Here is a 17,504-nt window from a genome sequence, read left to right as displayed (position 1 = left end):
ACTTTACCTATTGTGAATGCAATCATTAGTTTGTGTCCAGGTGAATATGAAGATACAATTGCAAGTCATCTTGTATGTATATCCTTACTTATTTTGTCCTCCTTTGCTGACCTGGACAAAAGCCTTCTGTTTTGGTTAAAATAAAATATTATTTAAACACACATTTGCAAATATATATTTCTTCTAGCTAACCCCCTCTGTTAAATTAATAGCTCACACTTTAGCTAGTTTCTGTAGCTCTGTGTTTTGACACACGGCTCTTACTTGTACAGGGGAGAGGATAGGGAGGTGTCTAAGACACTGATCAACGTCTGCAGTGTTAGAAATATGTTCTGATGATTTTAACACAATAGAAAAACACGTTTTAAAATTACTATTAAATGACTAGCTACACGTGAGATACTGCTTTGATCTTTTTTTAAACTTTATTTAAAAAGATTTTTAAAAAATACATTTACTTGCAGAAAAGGGAAAGTTAGCAAAAGAGCAAATTAAAAAAGAGAGACATTGCTAAATTGAATATACAACACAAGCTTTCTATATATCTGTCCTTTACACAATATTTTCCAGTAGTGGAGCATTTTAATAAGCAGGATTAAAGCTCCTGTGTTAATGCCCCCACAAATATCAAAGGAAGAGAATGCATAGCTGCCAAGACCATGGGGTACCTTGAATTCCATCCTTTGAATAGTTGTATCAAGGCATGGTACCAGTGCATCTTAGGGCACTTTGACCAGTTATTTGACCTGCCTTATTGTCTGCATTGCAATCCCTTAAAGCAGATAAGGGGTTACCATGTAGCTACAGGCTCACAGAAGGCCTGTCTGTTTAGATTTCTCATGCAGTGCAGCTCTTCATTATGTAATGTTACGTTGCTACATGATACAATCAACCCTCTCTCTGTGCTTGTCCCCAGGCTGTGAAAAGACATTATATGCAGCAGGCACTGACAGTCTACTTCGAGAGTCTTGTCAGTGTAAAAGATACTTGTCCCTTGATGCTATTGCCAAAGTCCCATAATTGTGCATGACTTCAAGCTTGTCAGTGGTATAACTTATCAGACTTTCAAATCTACTTATCCAGCCAAGCAGCTGCCCACTGTAGACAAAGAGATGTCTAAACTAACTTAGGAGTTCATAAATTGCCTCAAATAGCCATTATTAGAATTATTGTCAATCACCTGCAAAATATTACACGGCTAAACTCTCTATTTGTCATTAGTAACACATACTTTAAATATACACTACATTTCTGCATTACAATAATTGCTGTCCTACACAGTGCATCTTAGGTTGATGATGTTTTTCATTATAAAACGCTACATAATAAAAAGAACATAGTGTTGGTTTCATTGTATCATGAAACATAAAATATAACATTAACCTCTTCAGACCAGCACAGAAACAAATGTATCTGCCAAGGCTCTATCATGTCTCTCCGCATCTATGTAGAGGCCAGAGATTGCAAAAGGCACCATCCTCTCTCACATTCTATAAAAACTTTTGAAGTTAGAAAGTTGTGGCTGCATATTAGCAGGAAGGGAAAGGAGGGAAGTATTTGAGCACAAATCATTCAGTGCATTCAATTTTGTACACTCTGGTAACATTTTTTAGGAAGATGCTTTCTCAAACATCACAAAGTTCCTGACGAAAATCAGCCAAATAACATAATGTAGATATGGTAACATAGATTTAATTAAAAAAAAAAAAAATCTAAAATAGACTGAGAATCTAGATTGCCAAACCACAACCATGATTTGCAGAAACAAAATTCCCTAATGCCACTTACACAATAACACATGGACATTTGTAACATAATGCCTTTGTAATAACACAAGGACATTTGTTTCGAGAGACCACTTCTGAGTGCTATTGCCTGTCTCAGAGTCCTTCATTTCCACTCCAGGCAACGTGTAGCATAATAGTTTATGACTGTGGTTCTTGCTCTTGTACAGTGCGGGTGGAAATTACATATTTTAGAGCAGGAGTGGCCAAAATGCTGATGTAAGTACGGTAATTGCAGAACTCACCCCTCACTTCCATGTGTCTGCATGATGCATGTACACTTATGCATCAATAGAGATACAATTATTTAATTTATTTATCACCAATACAACAAGTCCCTACAGTTGCATATAGCGGAGTTTTAAGGTGTATACTGCAATGATTTAATAAATTATTAAATTGGGTAAACTTCCTGACCCAACTAAAAATACCCTGCTTAAATTTAGAAATATTTATTAACACAATATTTGATGGACACTCTACGCACCATGAGCACTTCATCTCATTAAAGTAATAACAGTGCCTGGAGTACCCTGGCACCATCCCACTGTACAATGTGAAATTCTGTTTTTACAGTTTGGAACTGTTAAAGAAAGCAGGTCACTTAAATCCAAAGGCACAGAACACATTAGGAAAAAAAACAGCATAAGAATTGAATTGAGTTGAGTTGCTGTGAGTCCAAAAAGTTCCACGCTCACATTCTAATAATCATTTCATTTTGCGACAATCAAAATAAAAGTGCTGGGAAAGTACAACATAACCGTTGGACCTAGCATATTATCTATTATTATTGCAAGGATCTTTAAACTCAAACATCCTCTACTGATGGTTAGAATCAAAGTAAACAAAATAGCCTTATTTCATTTTGAAATATGCACATTACGCATTATCTGCACATTTCCTTTCCTAAACACTTCATCTTTTTGGAATCAATTCACTCCACTCTACAGTGAAGAATTAGAACACGGAGCAAACCGCTAAGTAATTTAACACATGACCTGTCAAAATATTAATCCACATCCCTGAAAGTACAGCCATTGAAATCAGTGATAAAACCACTAGTATTAAAAATGTCTTTTAACAATATCTGGAACATGGTATTAACAATTTTTGACTTACAGACATCTGGCTCTCAGAAGGTTCACTATCTTATAAGTAAGGCTGGAATTTCTCCTTCAGACAGAGACAGGGCTATTCAGTTTTACCCTTGTGCTAAATACCGGGGTTTATACAATAAACTACAAAGCTCAGCAATAGTCATCGTTTGGATGTTTTTGCTATTTTTACCTAATTATTTATCTTTTTGTTAAATAAAAACGGAGCATCGCATAAACAGGTCAATGCAAGTTTTAGGTGAATTTGAAATATATTTACTGATGCACTTTTTATAGAAGTGGTGGTTCCCCTTTCACTCCCAAAGGCTAAAAAACATGTTCTTTATTCTTTTATTTCCAGCTACGTAACGGCAAAGCTACTGGTTACTGTTTGGATCAAGGTTCGGAAGATGATAATAAAGCCATCCTGTACCCTTGCCATGGCATGTCCTCGCAGGTAAACAGGTTAAACCATTATATAGTGTTTAATGGCATTATGCTTGTTTACTTCTGTCAGACAGAATGTTAAATTGCTGCGTAAAGGAACACTATAGTGTTAGGAATACAAATATGTCACGGCTAAGAAAGGTAGACTGTACTTTACTTACCTTTCAGCCCTCGCCAAGCAAGTCTCCTCCATGCAGCTCCTTCTTTTTAAATGAGATCTGTCCAATGCTTTCCTGTAGGAAAGCACTGGTAAGCTAGTGTGCATGCGCAGCAAAGTCATGCACTACACCAATCAGATGGTCTCTCTGAGTTATTTACAGCCACATATTGAAATCAACAGAGGTATGTTATCCCCGCAATGAAACATTGGCCTTCCTGCAGAACAGCAAAGTTTTCAGTTAAAGGGACACTCCACTGCACAAATAGAAAATACATTTCTAAAAATCTCTTTTCATTGGGGTATAGTTAAAAAGAGCTTGCAAAATCTACAGTATTGACTTTGCAATACTCTGCTTTCTAATCACAGACGTTTCAGTGGAGCTCAATGAGAAGTCTATGCAAATCAAGTGCTCTGGGCCATTGCCTGCATCTTGAGTTTAGCTCCAGTGAGCTAAACTACCAGGAAGTAACAAGACCAATTTTCTGGCTGACAGTCAGGGTGGTGTAACAAAGTCAATTTTTAAAAGTTTCAATTTCTATTGAAATCTGCACTTTTTGTAAAACAAAAAAAAGATTACGGGGGCGGGGCCTGACTGCGGAGGGGAGCAGACGCATGTCGCTGTTGCTCCCGCGTTTCAACTTACCTAAAGCCGATTCCCGTTAACCGGAGGCAGCAAACCGATGACCCGGTGCTCCCAAGTGATAGAGGACATCGAGCCCGTCATGTTGACACCAAGCGAGTGGCCCTATGTTCCGGGCCCGACCCACGCAGGTTTGCGGCCTATAAGCATGGTGGCGGTGGGAGAGACGGCCGCTCTCCCGCTGCAGACGAACACGGCAAGGCAAAGCTGGAAACCCCGTTCCCCCCCCTATGGACCGGCGGGGGTTATCCCGGTCCCCACTGAAGCGACACACATGGCTACACGGACGGCATCTGCCCACACTGGTTCGGGCTCCGGGCCTAGCACTACTGCAGAAGCCCCTTGCCGTACAGAACCGGTACCGTACAAGCCACAAGCCTGGATCTAATCTTCCAACAATTCATGGACAAGCTGGACAGACTCTTTGCAACACCCCGCGTACAATACGGAGGTACAGCATGTGGGCCGGGGAAACAGGGGCGGAAAGGGCCTACCACGGGCACTACACACCCTTTAGCGCCAAAGCTGAGCGCCGACTGCCCACCCGGGCCATGGGTCACCAGGAGGATAACTCCACAGCATCAGCCACATCGCCGGAAGCTTAGCCGCCGCTGGCGGCGCCGTAACACCAGGGCTCTCCGAAGCGCCCTCACAGGGAAGAACTGGGCCTCTTGTAGCACCCGAGTTCGTGGAGCCAGGATGCAGACCCCACAAGGAGCCTGGGGCCACGGGGAGACCCGACCGCCCTCACACCCCCCCCCACACTTGACGACCACTGCCCCTCACCGGCAGCAGACCTGGACTGAGCTTCTCCCCAAGATCTATCGGACAGGACGGTTCACAGAAGCAACAATCCGAAAACGATGTTTGGCCCGGCCATGCAGCACTCAGAGCAAATCAGAGCAAATCAGACTGTATGTCAGATAACCCTGCAGATAGCACTGCGGAGGCAAGACTGAACCACATCGTGCATTTTATCATTTGACAAACCGTGAACAGTATAGTATCTTAGCAATATGTATTTGCCTTTCCCTGTATACTGCTGACAGAATCTCACTGTTCACGCCACCGATAAGTTTTAAGCTATTAACCCTACCTGCTACATCTCAGCTTAGGCTTGGCTAATTGCTAAAGTACAATCTTGTTTCACATGTTCTTTTTACATGCTATTATACACGCAGCTTACTCATATGTTATTCTTGTATTGCATGTTTAATCTATCAGAAAACCTAATCTGCACCACGATTATAGGGGGGCAGACCGCAAACGACTCCCCTGTATACTTAGCCTATATGCATGACTACTAGAACAAGATAGTTTCACATTCAGCATGTAACTCTGCCCGCGGTGGCACTATGATAAGTTGAGTTTAAGTAATATCTGGCTGTTCCAAAGCTACAACTTAGCCTAACTCGTTGGAATACGCATCATTTATTTACCTTATTATATGCTATTTTATTTTGTTTCTCTTAACTAAGCCTGGTTCGCTATGTTTATTCATGTTTTAAAAAAAAGAAAAAACATGGCAGTCTCTCATAGGAGTGTAGCATAAACCATCTTGTTATCATTAATGTATGTTATCCCTTAATACCTCCTTTTTCTATTCTGTACCCCATGACGCATATGCCACAATAAAAGAAAGATTTACATAAAAAAGATTACACCCTTTTCACACATGCTGCATTTCAGCAAGCTAAAGGGCTTTAAACAATATGCAAAATTCATGTTTTCTAAGTGTGAAATTGATTTTCTAACAGGACTCCCACACTGAAGGAGCCACTATGATTAAATGGACATTCTAAGCACTAAAACTCTTTTAAAGCACTAAAACTTCTTTTAAAGAAGGGGTTGTGTTACCTAGACCCTGTCCCAATATATACATTTTCTTTAAACATGCCTGTAGTAGCTGTTATGCATAAAGTACAAAAGGGTTTAGGCACTCCAGAGTTCAGAAATGACAATTTATTGAAGCCCAATGTAATACAACGTTTTGACCTTCAACGTATTTGTCAAGCTATCAAATACACATACAACAAATAATTTATAGGTGCATACATCCATTCAATAAAACAATAATCAGTGAAATCAAAAGGCAGTGATAGCTGTGTTAGAGATTTCATATCATATTAATTATACTGATTATTGTTTTATTGAATGGATTTATGCACCAGAGTTTAGAAATGGCAATTTATTGAAGCCCAATGTAACACAACGTTTCGTCCTACACGGTTTGACAAAGACCGTGTAGGATGAAACGTTGTGTTACATTGGGCTTTAATAAATTGCCATTTCTAAACTCTGGAGTGCCTAAACCCTTTTGTGCTTTATGCATATTGGTATTGGGACCTGGTGCTTGGTCCTGGTTTGGTTACACCCTGACTCATAGTGATGGGATTGAGTACAGTTCATTATTGTTTCTAGTAGCTGTTAGACTGACTATCACTAGAGGCACTTCCTCGTTGAACTCTTTTACTCTTTAAATGTCTTCGGTTCAGCATTTTATTTTTTTACAAGGTAGTGTTTCAGAATATAAAAATAGGGAGATTAACTTGCTAAACACTAACTAGCTCAAATTTATTTATATTGATTTTTAATGTTAGATTGTTTTTTTAATTAATTCAAATCAACTCAGCGAATGTGACGAGCAGTTTACGTTGAACAGACCAACCTTTCTTTGAGAAAATATATAAACAAGATAGACTTCTGGCGAACAAACTACCTGAATCAAGGGCTTCAAAATATATTACAAGCATTTGTGATTCTACTGGTAATCTGACCAGGGACTCGAGGGAAATCGCAGATCTGTTTGTAGACTACTTATGTGATCTCCATTGTGGTTTGACAATTGATCAATCCTGGAAAAAAGAGAGATTTGGCACTTGATGGGTTTCTCAACTCTGTCAATTTACATACTATTCTGTCTACTGCTCAGGAAGATTTAATGAGAGAAATTTCTATTACAGAATTTATGGATATAATCAAAATACATAAAAATGGGAAAGCTCTTGGATCTGATGGTTTCTTTAATAATTTCAGTAAAATATTCAGTAGTGTTTTAGCTTCCCAACTTTGCCTATTTAATTCATTTTTCAATGGCGAGGAGATACCAAAAGAATATCTAGAGGCAAAAATCTCAGTCATTCCTAAAGATGGAAAAGACGGAACTTTGGCTTAAATGATTGCTCTATATCATTTATTAATAGGGACATCAATTGTTTTCAAGGTTCCTAGTTTATAGATTAATTCCACTACAAATATTATTCACCCACTATCAACCTTATTCACCCTTGTTTAAATAAAGTATCACAAAGTATTATTTACTGAGAGGATAATGGATGCCTGGAATAGCCTTCCAGCTGAGGTGGTAGAGGTTAACACAGTGAAGGAGTTTAAGCATGTGTTGGATAGGCCTGTTTAATATAAAAGGCATCTTAGACATAAGAGACTAAAGTATTTAGAAAACTGGGCAGACTTGGTGGGCCGAATGGTGCTCATCTGCTGTCATACTCTATGTTGCTTAGTTTACTTTGAGTTTATTATTGAGTTATAGTGTTTTGTCCTTATTTTCTTATATTATAATATATATTATATTATTTTATATATTCTGTGTATGTTATCCATATAAAAAGTCGCGAACAATGTGATACCTACAATCTCAAACTTGCTCTGTGTAATGCAATATTTATTACTATCTTACTTATGGATACCATCAATAAATGACAATAAAAAAAGTTTGATTCTATATCTTTTTAGAACCTTACGGATTCAGATTAACCATTGTGTACTTGAAGTATTAATCAAGTCAACAGTAAACTTTCCTTGATATGGGGAAAAAGCAAGATTATCTGCAAATACATTTACAAGACAAAAGGGTGGTCTGGGAGTCCCTGACCTTACACTTTACTACAGCACCTCACACTTTGTACAAATGCTAAGGTGGAAATCCCCTCAAGAGACATGGTTAGCTATTGAACCCTCATTAACCGTATCAAATTTACCATGGTTTTCTGTGCAAAATTTCTCCTCAAAATGTTAATGCTAAACACAATCTTTAACTATAAACTTTGGAGAAAAATACTTCATACTGATAATTTGTCCTTTAACCCCTTAAGGACCAAACTTCTGGAATAAAAGCGAATCATGACGTGTCACACACGTCATGTGTCCTTAAGGGGTTAAAGGCTCACCACACCAGTTTTACTTAACCCATATATTTTGTTATACCGCTCATCGAACTTATATATATATATATATATATATATATATATTTTTTTATTTAATGATGGTGGGATCATGAACTAATTCCATTTGGAGACAAACTACTAAATGGCAATATCCTGAACTTAATTGATTTTTGTAACATACATGTTCTTCTATCAACTGAATTTGACAATTTTCTAATTATTTAGGACTTTGTTAGAAAAACACATTGGACAAAATCACATCACCAAATTTAGTTGACGTGAACTGATTCTGACTTAAATGCTGTGATAAGCAACTTTCATGAGAGATAGAGAAAAGTACTCATAAAATAATTTGGTCAGATAATTTTACTCAAACAAGTCCAAGTCTCAGATATGGTGAATCTTTCGAAGTCCTTCATTGACAAGGTGAATGAATAGAACCCAGGGATACTGACTTGGTATGTTGCAAAGCTGTCAGAAAAGTCTCACACACATATAGAATAGCTACAAAATGGAGACAGGAAACCAAAATGGAAACATGGGTGGAATACAGCACATACCAAAAAATGCAAAACTATAAGGGAGCACAGCAGAGTGAATATCTATATATAAAAACATAATGTGCACCTTGAAGGGATAGAAAGAGTTAATTAATCTCATCTATAAATTCTGACATTATATTATCTTCATAAAGATTTACACAAGAGCTAAAAACCAGACAAACCACAGGTTATTTTTGATTTTAGCTTCTGCTTTTGAAACAACAGACGCATCCGCAAACTAACTTTGACCTGATGATTGCGAGAAAAGAATCATGCATAATAACACGTGCTTGACCACGAGGCATATGTGGTTTTTGCAAGATCAGCTATTTCTCCTTTTAGCATAAACATTTATCCTTTTGTAAGCACATATTTTGCATATTTTGTAAATCAAAGTTCATGACCAATACTGTATAAATATGCCAACCTTTCCACAATACATTTGAAGATCTTTGGAAAAGCAAACTGTGTGCGTGTGTCATTTTTTTCTCCATCATTCTTCCCTGAATTCAGCCGTCAACGGAGACCAGAGAACGACTAAGTTGGACCGAGTCACTTAGGATAGAAGTTGCCTTTCACACCTTTCTGTTGATCCACTCATTGCACTATTAACTGACTGCCAGCAATCTATTCAACTTTATAACTCCACATTATGTCTGTGTCACAAGTTTTGCATAGTTGCAAGAATATGTATTGTAAAACATTGGAAATCAGAAAGTTTTAAAAAAACAAAAAAACACTTTTTAGAAGGCATGGCCGCCAAACTTCATGACTGTTTAGAATCACACAATAGGATATGGCAACTTTGGCATGTTTTCTGTGCCTCCTAGCCTATATCTTAGTTATCCACCAACATAACTAGAACATTTATATAATTCTTACCTGCTCTGAAACTTAACCACCAAGTCCTTTTTAATACTTCTTACTTGATCCTCTTTCATTATCCCCTTAATGTCTGTATACTATACTTTTTTTTATTTGTCATCATATTGTTTATCCATTCCTCCCCTCACATTGTTATAATATTTTTTATTCTTATTTTTTTTTCCCATTTTGTGATTTTCAGTGTTGCTTCACCCTTTTTATTCTATTGTTCTATTAACCCGCTATAGAGCTTTGTTTATTAATATTGTTTATACTCCTGAATTATAGACCTAATAATAATAAACTTAATTGGTGATTAATAATACATCACAAAAAAGAAAGAGAGAAACGAGAAAAAGGGAATAGAAAAGAAAAAAGAGATGAGAAAGAAGAAAAAGCAACTTGTTGACTCTTAGGAATGTTACTGATGTACCACTGAAAGTATTGTACACCTCTTTTCTTTTAATAAAAACACTATTAACTATATAAACATATATATATATATATATTATTTTTTTTAAATTTATTTTATGTTCCTTTAATTAATTCCACATCATGAATATTGGTATTCCACACACACAACACACGCATCATCATCATCTTCCACACACATCATCTTCATACCCTGCCTGACAGAATGGGGAGTTTCTAATTGTGTTTACTTTGAAGAACTGGTGGTGTTGAAATCACAAGTGGCATTGCACTGCCCTCAAAACGGCAGGTTTTAGTGACACGGAAAGAGTTAATGTCCCTTAATTAAATATGTCCTCATTTGCCTTCGTGTGCTGCCTTTATAAAGACTTAAAATGCAGGATGCTACTCTATTTATAAAGATTACATTTTATGTGAGAAGTAATGAAAAGATATGTGTATTTATGTAATTAAGGCATGAAAAAGATTCACATGGGTTTTCCTGGGATGATAAAAGAATTCTGTATTTTTTTTTCTTGTTTATTGTCCTTACATATCTTAATAGCATTTACTGTCTGTTAAGCTTTATTTACCCAAGCATAAATTTTTCTATTACCAACAGCAGTGCTGCCCTATAAATTTAAGATAACGCTTAGCTGAACACTTTGTTTTCATAATGGCTATTTGCGAATGTCATCTCCTCAGAGCTAGTATTTCTTGCCAGCGTGTTAAGATGTTGGGTGATGGATAAGGAGGGGAGTGCATCGCAGTTTTGCTTATATTTTCCAGTTAAGCAGTAGGTTAATAACCCTTTTTTTGCCAGCGAGATTAGAATTAAATAAGAGCACATCCTATATATGGATGGGCTGGTGGATAAAATGATTTATTAAAACTCATGTTTAACCCCATTTCAGCCGAACATGATTTGGATATATGCTGTTAGTTAATGTGAATGGGTTTTGGTATCATATTAAGAAATGTCGCCAGTGCTTAGGATACCACAACGTCAAATGAGGTGTCTCAGAGGTAGGCTGTGGAGATTGTTTGCCTAGTCTGAAGGTAGAGAAGGTCAGCTTTCTACTGTTGCAGGAAAAGGCAACAAACCGGTGCCAACTACCATCATATCCCAAATGAAGCAGAAGATAATCCTAGATGGCATCTGTTTTAATGCACAGAGTAGCCCTGGACAATACATGCCTGTCTACCACAGGACCACCAGAGATTACTCTCTGATTTTGCCCTACAAAGACAACTGCAACACTAGCCCCTAGACTGATTGTGACTGTTACAGGTGGCAAACCGGGGGATTAGGGTAGTTTTTCTGTAGTTTTTGTAATATCTGTTTTCGTTTTTAATCTTTTTATCCATGGAGATTTTGTGTGCACCAATATGTAACTTTTGTTGTTCGCTCTCTTTTTATAATTGTTATGTAATATACTGTAAGGGAACCATTGAAGCAGGCAACTGCCTTCCAGTAGGCTGCTGCCTTGAGGGTCTTATCTGCTAGGGGCACATAATCTGGAACTGCATACGTATGTGTTCCAATATTTTACTTCACTTTATTTATTTATTTTAAATCTTAATGAGACAATATTCAGCAAAACAACTTTAGTTAAATTAAGCAGTTTTGTGTATAGATCAGTGGTTCCCAAATCAGGCCTCAAGAATCCCCTACCATTCCAAGAATTAGGAATTACCCAGTTGTGTCCAAGATGTTTTTAGAAAAAAAAAAAAAACACCTTACTGTCACATTGTTGCTGTCCATGCAGCCCAAGCCACACCTTCGCTGGCTGCATGAACAAAATGGTTCAATTGTCAATTGGATGTTATTTCAGAATTGTTTATCCCCTGCTGTGTGAATTGAACTTTAATCACAGAGTCTGGCAGCTTATGGAAAGTGTAGTAAATGCTGTGAAACACTGCTTACACAGAGTTTAACCCCTTGGCTGCTGGAAATGTAACTCCAGCTCTGGCAGAGTCATGGGGCGTCATTAGCCAACCTGGGACAAAAGTTCCAGGCTGGTTAATGTAAAGTCAGTCACCTGACTTTTTCAGCCAATGCGTGGTGACTAGATCTGCTTCTGCGTCACCCAGCAGGAGAGGAGCTTCACAGTCTTCACAGTCTGGTGGGGTCTCAGTTCAATGGTCAAACTTCTACTATATGATTCATTGGGAGTATTTTATAAGTAAAATCAACATCTGAGATTGATCATTTATTCCCTGTGTCAAGTATAAAGTATTGTTTCATAGATCTTTCAATCAATATATAAACCTGTATTCTGGCCAAAAATGTTCCTACTACTGCACTGGACCCAGGTGATTCTAGTTAGGAAGGAACTTCGAGACTTCTTTTACTTTACTGATAAGGAAGGAATTCAGATATTTTTCTGTGATGCACACACACACACACACACATATATATATATATATATATATATATATATACAGTCATGGGAAAAAGAAAGTACACACTCTTTGAATTAAATGGTTTTACATATAAGGACATAATAATAATCATCTGTTCCTTAGTAGGTCTTAAAATTAGGTAAATACAACCTCAGATGAAAAACAACACATGACTAGTGATGTACCGAACTGTCCACTGGCGAACAGTTCCCGGCGAAATTAGCGTGTTCGCGTTCGCCGCGGCGGGCGGACACATGCGCAGTTCGATCCGCCCCCTATTCGTCATCATTGGGCAAACTTTGACCCTGTGCCTCTCGGTCAGCAGACACATTCCAGCCAATCAGCAGCACTCCCTCCCTTCCACACCCTCCAACCTCCCTCCCAGCATCCATTTTCGATTCATTCGGAAGATGCATGCTTAGTGAGAGGAGGGAAAGTTTAGCTGCTGCTGATTAGATAGGGAAATTGATAGCTGGGCTAGGGTATTCAGTGTCCACTACAATCCTGAAGGACTCATCTGATCTCTGCTGTAAGGACAGCACACCAAAAAGCCCTTTTTAGGGCTAGAACATCAGGCTGCTTTTTTTTTTTTTTTCCTGTGTAATGTAATTGCAGGTGCCTGCCTGCCAGCTTCTGTGTGAGGTTCACATTGGATACTGTGCCTATTTGCCCAGTGCCACCACTCATATCTGTTTTAACAATAGGTTAAGCTTTACATTTAAAATAAATATTTTTTTTTCACTGTAATAGAAGAGCAGTTGCCTGCCTGCCAGCTTCTGTGTGAGGTTCACATTGGATACTGTGCCCACTAGCCCAGTGCCACCACTCATATCTGTTTTAACAATTGGTTAAGCTTTAGATTTTAAAGAAATCATTTTTTTTCACTGTAATAGAAGAGCAGTTGCCTGCCTGTCAGCTTCTGTGTCAGGTTGGATGCCTTGCCCATTTGCACAGTCAGTGCCACCACTCATATCCGTTTTAACAATTGGTTAAGCTTTAGATTTTAAATAAATAATTTTTTTCACTGTAATAGAAGAGCAGTTGCCTGCCTGCCAGCTTCTGTGTGAGGTTCACATTGGATACTGTGCCCACTAGCCCAGTGCCACCACTCATATCTGTTTTAACAATTGGTTAAGCTTTATATTTAAAATAAATAATTTTTTTTCACTGTAATAGAAGAGCAGTTGCCTGCCTGCCAGCTTCTGTGTCAGGTTGGATGCCTTGCCCATTTGCACAGTCAGTGCCACCACTCATATCTGTTTTAACAATAGCTTAAGCTTTAGATTTTAAAGAAATCATTTTTTTTCACTGTAATAGAAGATCAGTTAGTTGTCTGCAAGCGTCTGGGTGTCAGGCCTACTTCAGCGTGTGCTCTGCAGACCTGTGCCAGCGTGCTTTGACAGTTGCCAATCATATCTGGTGTCTCTTTAGCGTGCTTTTACAAAGAAAAAAGGTTTCCAGTGTAAGCTAATAGCAGACAGTCAGTGTCCTTCAAGCGGCTCTGTCAGGCCTTCCTTCAGTGTGTGCCCTGCACAACCCTGCCAGCGTGCTTTGACAGTTGCCACTCATATCTTGTGTCTCTATAGCGTGCTTTTACAACCAAAATTTTGTTTCCACTGTAATAGAAGAGCAGTTGCCTGCCTGCCTGCCAGCTTCTGTGTGAGGTTCACATTGGATACTGTGCCCACTAGCCCAGTGCCACCACTCATATCTGTTTTAACAATTGGTTAAGCTTTAGATTTAAAATAAATAATTTTTTTTCACTGTAATAGAAGAGCAGTTGCCTGCCTGCCAGCTTCTGTGTGAGGTTCACATTGGATACTGTGCCCACTAGCCCAGTGCCACCACTCATATCTGTTTTAACAATTGGTTAAGCTTTACATTTAAAATAAATAATTTGTTTTGTAACCTGTGCCAAAAGGAAACTGAGTCGTGGGAGGTCCAACACTCACCTAGGTACAACTGCTTTGCGTAGGCACATGATCTCACATCACAAACGCCTATGGGATCAACACATGAGTACAAGCAGCACGCCTACTCTAAGCCGCCATCCTCCTCCTGGTCCAGCATCTTCAGCCACGTCAACCACTGCTGTCCTTCTTGCCCCCTCTCAACCATCCGCCACTCCGTCTCCCGCCTTGAGCAGTTCCCGCTCATCTGCCCACAGTCATGTGTCTGTCAAGGACATGTTTGAGCGTAAGAAGCCAATGTCACCAAGTCACCCCCTTGCCCAGCGTCTGACAGCTGGCTTGTCCGAACTATTAGCCCGCCAGCTTTTACCATACAATCTGGTTGAGTCTGAGGCGTTCAAAAAATTTGTAGCTATTGGGACACCGCAGTGGAAGGTACCCGGCCGGAATTTCTTTTCACAAAAGGCAATCCCCAACTTGTACTCGATTGTGCAAAAGGAAGTCATGCAATGTCTGGCACACAGTGTTGGGGCAAGGGTCCATCTGACCACTGATACCTGGTCTGCAAAGCATGGTCAGGGCAGGTATATCACCTACACTGCGCATTGGGTAAACCTGCTGATGGCTGACAAGCAAGGAATGCGTGGCATTGCAGAGGAGTTGGTGACACCGCCACGAATTGCAGGCAGTCCTGCTGCCACCTCCTCTACTCCTCCTACTCCATCCTCTTCCATAACCTCCTCGGCTGAGTCCTCTTGTGCCGCTGCTTCTTGCTCCACATCAACGGCACCCCCCCAGCTCCCCAGGTACTATTCCACATCCCGGATACCGCAGTGTAACGCCGTCTTGGGTTTGACTTGCTTGAAAGCAGAGAGTCACACCGGACAAGCACTCCTGTCCGCCCTGAACGCACAGGTGGAAAAGTGGCTGACTCCGCAGCAACTGGATATCGGCAAAGTGGTGTGTGACAACGGAAAAAATTTGATAGCGGCATTGAAGTTGGGCAAGTTGACACATGTGCCGTGCATGGCACATGTGTGTAATCTGATCGTACAACGCTTTGTGCATAAGTACACAGGCTTACAGGACGTCCTGAAGCAGGCCAGGAAGGTGTGTGGCCATTTCAGGTGTTCCTACACGGCCATGGCTCACTTTGCCGATATCCAGCGGCAAAACAACGTGCCAGTGAGGCGCTTGATTTGCGACAGCCCTACACGTTGGAATTCAACACTCCTAATGTTCGACCGCCTGCTCCAACAAGAAAAAGCTGTTAATGAATATTTGTATGACCGGGGTGCTAGGACAGCCTCTGGGGAGCTGGGAATTTTTTTGCCACGTTACTGGACGCTCATGCGCAATGCCTGTAGGCTCATGCGTCCTTTTGAGGAGGTGACAAACCTAGTCAGTCGCAACGAAGGCACCATCAGCGACATCATACCATTTGTTTTCTTCATGGAGCGTGCCCTGCGAAGAGTGCTGGATCAGGCTGTAGATGAGCGTGAAGAGGAAGAGGAAGAGTTGTGGTCACCATCACCACCAGAAACAGCCTTATCAGCATCGCTTGCTGGACCTGCGGCAACGCTGGAAGAGGATTGTGAGGAAGAGGAGTCAGAGGAGGATTGTAGCTTTGAGGAGGAGGAGGAGGAGCAAGACCAAACACAACAGGCATCCCAGGGTGCTCGTTGTCACCTATCTGGTACCCGTGGTGTTGTACGTGGCTGGGGGGAAGAACATACCTTCAATGACATCAGTGAGGAGGAGGAACGGGAAATGAGTAGCTCGGCATCCAACCTTGTGCAAATGGGGTCTTTCATGCTGTCCTGCCTGTTGAGGGACCCTCGTATCAAAAGGCTGAAGGAGAACGACCTGTACTGGGTGTCCACGCTACTAGACCCCCGGTATAAGCAGAAAGTGGCGGAAATGTTACCCAATTACAACAAGTCGGAAAGGATGCAGCATTTGCAAAATAAATAAAAAAGTATGCGTTACACAGCGTATAAGGGTGATGTCACAGCACAACGGGAATCTAACAGGGGGAGAGGTGGAAGTCATCCTCCTCCTCCTCCTCCCACGACCACGCCGGCAAGGACAGGACGCTTTAAAGACGTGTTGTTGATGGAGGACATGCGGACCTTTTTAAGTCCTATGCATCGCCACAGCCCTTCGGGATCCACCCTCAGAGAGCGACTCGACCGACAGGTAGCAGACTACCTCGCCTTAACTGCAGATATCGACACTCTGAGGAGCGATGAACCCCTTGACTACTGGCCTGCCCCGCTTCAAGTGTCCTGTCAGAAAGGACCTTCAGTGCAGCAGGAGGTATTGTCACTGAGAAGAGAAGTTGCCTAGGTCAAAAAAGTCTAGATTACCTCACCTTTATTAAGATGAATGAGGGATGGATCCCGAAGGGACTGACACTGGGCGATACATTCGCTTAAAAAAGGCCTGATGAGATGAGCTGCCTTGGGCTAAAAATGGTCCACACGCTGCTGTATTTTAGCTCTGAATGACGTTTGACTTGCGTGACTTATCCGCCACCAACTAGGGTTCAAGCCGCCATGTTTTAGGGCACTTTCTGCCTGTGAAACAAACATCAATTTTTCTGGCCGCTGCTACAGCAGCGGCTGCAACAATACCAAATTTTTCAGGCATGTGTACATGCCTAATTTTTAGGCCCACTGGTGCAGCACTGTGGCTTCAAAAACCAAACCAAAAATTAAAATCCTCCAAGATGGCACCAATATACCAGTGGTCTAAGCATCTTCCCACCTTGGCCTAAAAAGGGGAGGTGATTCAACAATTAAAAATCTCATTTACACGTCCACTGATAGGAGACGTGGAAGGTATTAAACTGATATGAACAATACTCCACTCCTATCAGTAGGTCCGTCCCATTGTGATTTATGCCCCCCACCCACCGCGCAGGGGTGGGGGCCGAGGGGGGGAGGACAGTAGGTCACCCCATTGTGATTTATGGCCCCCACCCACCGCGCAAGGGTTGGGGAGGACAGTAGCTCCCCCCAGTGTGTATCAGGGGCTTTGAGGACAGGTGTCAATCCATA

General features: G+C 40.6%; 1 protein-coding gene across 1 annotated transcript in view; it reads left to right on the top strand.

The window, feature by feature from the left end:
- The window catches only part of GALNT9 (polypeptide N-acetylgalactosaminyltransferase 9), a 257,614-nt gene that overhangs the window by 220,470 nt on the left and 19,640 nt on the right, over positions 1-17,504 (top strand). Inside the window, exon 9 of the mRNA XM_063454393.1 lies at positions 3,240-3,335. Within this exon, the coding sequence (XP_063310463.1) occupies positions 3,240-3,335 (96 nt within the window). The remainder of the gene's footprint in view (positions 1-3,239; positions 3,336-17,504) is intronic.

Source organism: Pelobates fuscus, chromosome 5 (assembly GCF_036172605.1).
Source record: "Pelobates fuscus isolate aPelFus1 chromosome 5, aPelFus1.pri, whole genome shotgun sequence".
NCBI lineage: Eukaryota > Metazoa > Chordata > Amphibia > Anura > Pelobatidae > Pelobates > Pelobates fuscus.
The sequence above is the reverse complement of the archived record's forward strand: the minus strand, read 5'-3'. Positions and strand labels throughout refer to the sequence as shown.